The sequence below is a fragment of the Sinocyclocheilus grahami genome, unplaced genomic scaffold (genome assembly GCF_001515645.1).
Source record: "Sinocyclocheilus grahami isolate Dianchi unplaced genomic scaffold, SAMN03320097.WGS_v1.1 scaffold798.1, whole genome shotgun sequence".
Taxonomy (NCBI): domain Eukaryota; kingdom Metazoa; phylum Chordata; class Actinopteri; order Cypriniformes; family Cyprinidae; genus Sinocyclocheilus; species Sinocyclocheilus grahami.
In genome coordinates, this window is record NW_015505977.1 from 406034 (window position 1) to 412518 (window position 6485).

The 6485-nt window shown below is 37.8% G+C and overlaps 1 protein-coding gene across 1 annotated transcript in view; it reads left to right on the forward strand.

Annotated features, from left to right (window-relative positions):
• Positions 1-6485, forward strand: part of LOC107561915 (beta-1,3-N-acetylglucosaminyltransferase manic fringe) — a 22967-nt gene that overhangs the window by 10690 nt on the left and 5792 nt on the right. Inside the window, exons 2-4 of the mRNA XM_016246455.1 lie at positions 3449-3494; positions 3576-3678; positions 5132-5285. Of these exons, the coding sequence (XP_016101941.1) occupies positions 3449-3494; positions 3576-3678; positions 5132-5285 (303 nt within the window). The remainder of the gene's footprint in view (positions 1-3448; positions 3495-3575; positions 3679-5131; positions 5286-6485) is intronic.

The window sequence follows — 6485 nt, forward strand, 5'->3', positions numbered from 1 at the left end:
TATCAATTGAATTATTCTGTTATTGAGAAGGAAACACTTCAACACTTTGATGTGTATGTGGGGGGAGGGTCCTCAGTTGTTATCTATTCGGATCACAATCCTTTGACATTTCTTCACACATTACAGAGTCCGAGCCAACGCTTAATGAGATGGATACTTTTCTTACAGCCTTATAACTTGTCGATTAAACACATTAAGGGAGTTGAGAATGTTTCAGCAGACACCCTGTCACGTGCCCCCATGGTAGAGTGAGGAGATGGTGTTTCTGTCTCCAATTGATGTGAGTTGACCTACCTCTAAGTATACAAGTCATTATTATTATTATTATTATTATTATGTTTTGATGTGGGATTTTTTTTAAGGGGGGTGTGTTAGGATTGAGTTGTGTTGGTTTGGGTGTTTTGGTCTCTTTTTCTCTGTGGCAGGTTCTGTGATGCTCGTCATGGCTGTTATTTAAACCTGGTGCGAGAGTTCGTCAGGGCGGCTGCTCTTTTGTTGTTCGAGCAGTTTGCCAGAGCCGCGCTCCAAATTTGCGGCGTTATGTTTTGTTTTGCATCCATTCACTAGCGCTGACCACACTTCACTTTATGCATCCATTCACCTGCATTTCATACTGACTGATTTTACTGACAGGCCGACTGACTTTTGTGATTGTTGTTTTTGGTTATATTTTGTTGTAATAAATATTATGTTTTAAGTTATTCAGCCGTGTCGTCTCCCTTAATGTTACATCTTTGAGCCAGATGTGCAGCCATCATCGCTTGCTTTCATCAAAATGGCCTCACATGCAAGGAAATACAAAGAATATTGCACCTGAAAGAACCATTTACCGGGTCATCAAGAACTTCAAGGAGAGAGGTTTGACTGCAGTGAAGAAGTTTTCAGGACGTCCCAGAGGAGTCAGCTACGGAATCGTGTCACCAGCAGTGCAGAGCTTGCTCAGGAATGGCAGCAGGTTGCTGTGAGAGCATCTGCACGCACAGTGAGGCCAAGACTTTTGGACAACGGCTTGGTGTTAAGAAGGGCAGCAAAGAAGCCACTTCTCTCCAAGAAAAACGTCAAGGACAGACTGAAATTCTGCAGGAAGTACAAGGATTGGACAGCAGAAGACTGGTGCAAAGTTATTTTCTCTGATGAAGCTCCCTTCCGGCTGTTTGGGACATCTGGAAAATCGATTGTTCGGAGAAGAAAAGGTGAACGCTACCATGAGTCCTGTGATGTGCCAACAGTGAAGCATCCTGAGACCATCCATGTGTGGGGTTGCTTTTCAACCGAGGGAGTGGGCTCTCTCATAATTCTGCCCAAAAACACTGCCATGAATAAAGAATAGTATCAAAACGTCCTGCAAGAGCGACTTCTTCCAACGATCCATCAGCAATTTGGCGATGATCCGTGCATTTTCCAGCATGATGGATTACCTTGTCACAAAGCAAGAGTGATTAAGAAGTGGCTCGAAGATCATTACATTGAAATTTTTGATCCGTGGCCAGGCAACTCCCCAGATCTCAATCCCATAGAGAACCTGGGGTCCTCAAAAGGCGAGTGAACAAGCAGAAGCCTACAAATTGTGATCAACTCCGAGAACTAATAAGGCAAGAATGGATCGCCATCAGTCAGGATTTGGCCCAGAAGCTAATATCCAGCATGCCGGAGCAAATTGCAGAGGTTATGAAGAACAAGGGTCAACACTGTAAATATTGACTTTTTATTTATATTTTTTGCCAATAAAAGCCTTTAAAACTTATGATATGCTTATCATTGTTTTTCAGTATACCATAGAAACGTGGAAAAATAATCTACAAATACTGAAGCAGCAAACTTTGCAAAACATAAAATTTGTCACTGCCAAAACTTTTGACCATGGTTGTAGTAAACGAAACCGTGCATCTGCACCATTCATTAATACAGACACGCAGAACATGCAGGATTCATGTTTAAATAGTCTTTTTTTCTGGCAGACTGCTTTTTTTATTTACAGATACTTGTCCATATTTAAGTGTAATCACCAACTTTTGATTCATTTATTTAAAATTTGACAAATTCCGTGACATTCTATGTTATCAGTAAATTCCGTTTTTGGATTCCTTGATTCCGCATCGCGGAAATCATAGGGCCGTGTGTGTGTGTGTGCGCGCGACAGAAACAGAAACGACATGCCGTCGTGTAAATAAGATAAATAACATACGGCTATTTAGTTTGTTTAATAAAACAACAAGGTATAGACCTGCTCTATAGGAAAGGTAACCTTAAATTACTTCCTTTGTGATCTGGCGCTATATAGAAAATAAAATTAAATAAAATTAACTTGACCTTCAAGGGGGGCGGGGCGCACCCCTAATATAATGGCAGGGGAAACACAGCTATACTCAATTATAGTAAAAATGGGATTATATATATATATGTGTATATATATATTATATATATATATATATATATATATATATATATATATATATATATATATATATATATATAGGTCAATAGGTCAAGCTGTCAACGTTAAGGGACTGGCTTCTATGGTCAGATGTAACTAAAAGACTTTTTAGCAACAAACACTCAAGATGGGTTTGGTGCAAGTACCCCATGTGTACAATGACTGCTGTATTTTTAATGTTGTGGGCCTATATTTCTGCTGGAGGTCCTGGACATCTTGTTTAGATTCATGGCATCTTTGATTCTATCAAATACCAACAGATAAAAAATCAAAAAGTGACTGACTCTGTTAGAAATCTTATAATGGGCCATGTTTGGATCTTCCAACTGGACAATAATCCAAAAACAAACCTTAAAAACAACACAAAAATGGGTCACTGAGCACAAAACCAAGCTTCTGCTATGGCCATTCCAGTTCCCTGAGCTGAACCCTATAGAAAATGAGTGTGGTGAACTGAAGAGGAGAAGCACCATCATGGAGCTGGGAATCAGAAGGGTCTGGAGAGATTCTGGATGAATCTGCAATCAATATTATAAAAAAGTTCAATAAAATATATAATTAATTAAATAAATAAAATTACTTGCACACAAAAATGTGTTGACTGCATTTCATTGTTTACTTTTAATTTTAATGTTTATTTAATGTTCATCTGGGTATTTTAAGTAGCTTCAAACGTACCTCATACAATCATTTACATAATTATTTTATAATATTTTTAATGTTTCTATATTTTTTGCCAACCCATCTCAGTGGTAGTTTTTAGACACTTTCACACAAACAGCAGTTTTGTCATCCCACTTTGAGACAACATTGGTAATTACAAACCAGAGTTCTAATGGCAAAACCGGGAACACAGATGCTCTGAGGCCTCCTGGTGCACCAGCTGTTGTCTCGCAGCGGTACATGATGGGAGTTTGGATGTCCTCAAAAGACAACCAGGCTCCCATTGCACCATATCACAATTAATATGCCGGTTTTGCCTCATAAATTTGTGTTTATGTTTCACTTCTACAGACGTACATCTTTACAGACAGTCCAGATGAAGACATCTCCTCTGAAGGTAGATCATCTGTCTTCTGCAGGATTGATCTGAGCTTATGAATCTTTGCCCTAAGCTCAATGCATGTGCCTTTGCTCTCAGGATTTAACATCATCGTTACCGACTGCCCGCCGGAGCACAGTCATCAAGCTTTATCCTGCAAGATGGCTGCCGAGTACGACCACTTCATGGCTTCTGAAAAAAAGTGAGTTGACCAATAACATAATGTGACCTTATTTGATTTTCATAGCAGGTACAGATTGTTTTTTTCTAATCGTATGTATTGTGTATTGACTTTTGTATTTACTATTTTATTTATTTTATTTTAAAAATTCACAACCTTTAACCTGTTTTAATATTTATATTTACTTAACATTTAAATACTAGGAAAAAAGTATCTTTAAATACATTTGAAAATTCCAAAATACGATTTAAAATATTCCTGTCATTCTGTCTATACTGTTATATATACATATAAAATATATATCAACTTTGATGAAAAAATTAAATGTTTTGATCCAATTCAAATGTTGACTACTGACTATATATATATATATATATATATATATATATATATATATATAGATTAGGGCTGGCCCCAGATGAGGCTTGGTCGACCAAAATTTGTTTAGTTGCTTAGTCACAGAAAAAAAAAAATCCACAGGCGAACTCATGTAGTCTGTGACAGACAGATCGTTAACGGCCGGTCTATGGTAATACACTACATCGGGCAGGACATCCAAACGCTCACCTATCATTCATTGACCTCAAATATGGCTTATCATCTGAAATATGTAAGTATTTGCAACTTTACATGGCCGCTCAATCTAATGTTAACCTAGAGAAATGTGTGGAAGCTGAACAGTAGCGCTCACTACATGACAGATGGAGGCGCCGGTGCACTCACTTAGCTACTCCTAAAATACTCCATAATTTTTGGCCATACAGATAAGAGTAATACATCTTTCGAATCTGTAAAGACTCTACGTTTATTTGTGTGCACTCACAATAACAACAAAACATTGTGCTTTTGTAAAATAATAAAAGCACACAGGATGCGCTTTCTGCTGTCTCGGTCTCTGTGAACTTGAGCACGATACTCCGAAACTCTGTGTATACTTGCCTTGCAGATAGGAAAACATATCTATAGAGAGCGAATTGTCTACTTTCAAATGAACCAATTCAAATAGAAAACAAATTTTCTCAGATTATGTAATCCGTATTAAACATGCATAAAGGCACGTCCACTGTAGAGATGATTCCCTGACACATTCATAATCATTTGCGTCTGTGGTGCACTGTGGCAAGCTTTATGCGTGTGCTTGAGCGCTTATAGGATATGCAGGCAATTAAAGGCTCATTATAATGATTTAAATAGTTTATTAATAAATGTGCGATTAGTCGACTAATGCTTAAAATGAACGACTACTAGTACCAGAAAGTAGAAAAATCTTTAGTCGAGGGCAGCCCTTATATTAGGGCTCATTTTAAAATTCAAAAATTCATTTTAAGCATTAGTCGACTAATATATATAGTATATTAGTCGACTTTTTCACACTTTTCACACTGATCACAACTGAGGGACTCATATGCAACTATTAAAGTATATATATATATACTTTTAAATCATCTTTTGATTTGATTATTTATTTCCACAGGTGGTTGTGTCATGTTGATGATGATAACTACCTGAACCCTGGAGCCCTTTCGTCTCTCCTGACGGCCTTCCCAGCAGACAGCGATATCTATGTGGGAAAACCAAGCCTGGATCGGCCAATGAGAGCCCAGGAGCTGCTGGAAGGCAATAAGACGGTCAGTTGTTTTATTGATATTTTCTTACCAACATTTTTCTGCCATGAACTTGTAGCAAAAGAGCCTTTACCCTTCTGGGATCAATCAGTGATTAGCGCTTTATTGCTTATTGATCTGGACAATTCTGTCTGGTCTTTTAACGAATAGCCGGAGAGAAAAACTGTCAATACTGTCGGGGGAATTAATCCAATCATGTACAATGTGTGATGGCAGTCATTTGAGTGTGTGTGTTTGTAGTCATGCTGTCTTTGGGGCTGCTCCCTCTGTAGTGTGTGTTTGTGTGAGGTCTGCAGGAACAGAAAAGCCATTCAGTTCAGCTTTCCTCATCCTTTCTTTCCCTCTGTTTCTCTGCTCTGCTGATCTCTTGGGTCACAGAGGCACCTGGGTAATAAAAACGAAACCTGTCTTTTCATTTCTGCCGCCCTGCCGGACTTTACCTCTGTTCGTTGGAAAGAAAGGTTTAGTTATACCTGCCATACCCATTTCTGTAGTCCTTCAGTTCCTTGTTGTTTCTGTCTTTGCATGGAATTTTGTATATTTTTTTGTTTCTTTGTCTGAAGATTAGGACACAAAACCTGCCAAAAACAATGTCTGCTTCATATTTACAGTTGAGGTCAAAAGTTTACATCCAGAATCTGCGATCAGAATCTGCAAAAAGTTAATTATTTTACCAAAATAAGAGGGATCATACAAAATGCATGTTATTGTTTATTTAGTACTGACCTGAATAAGATATTTCACATAAAAGATGTTTACATATAGTCCACAAGAGAAAATAATAGTTGAATTTATAAAAATTACCCCGTTCAAAAGTTTACATACCCTTGATTCTTACCATTGTGTTGTTACCTGAATGATCCACAGCGGTTTTTTTGTGTGGTTTTTTTAGTGATAGTTGTTCATGAGTCCCTTATTTGTTATGAACAGTTAAACAGACTGCTGTTCTTCAGAAAAATCCTTCAGGTCCCACAAATTCTTTGGGTTTCTAGCATTTTTGTGTCTTTGAACCCTTTCCAAAAATAACTATGATTTTGAGATCCATCTTTTCACACTGAGCACAACTGAGGGACTCATATGCAACTATTACAGAAGGTTCAAACTCTCACTGTTGCTCCAGAAGGAAAAACCATGCATTAAGAGCCAGGGGGCTTTAAATTAACTTATTTTGTCTTCTGGGAAACATGTAACTATCTTCTGTAG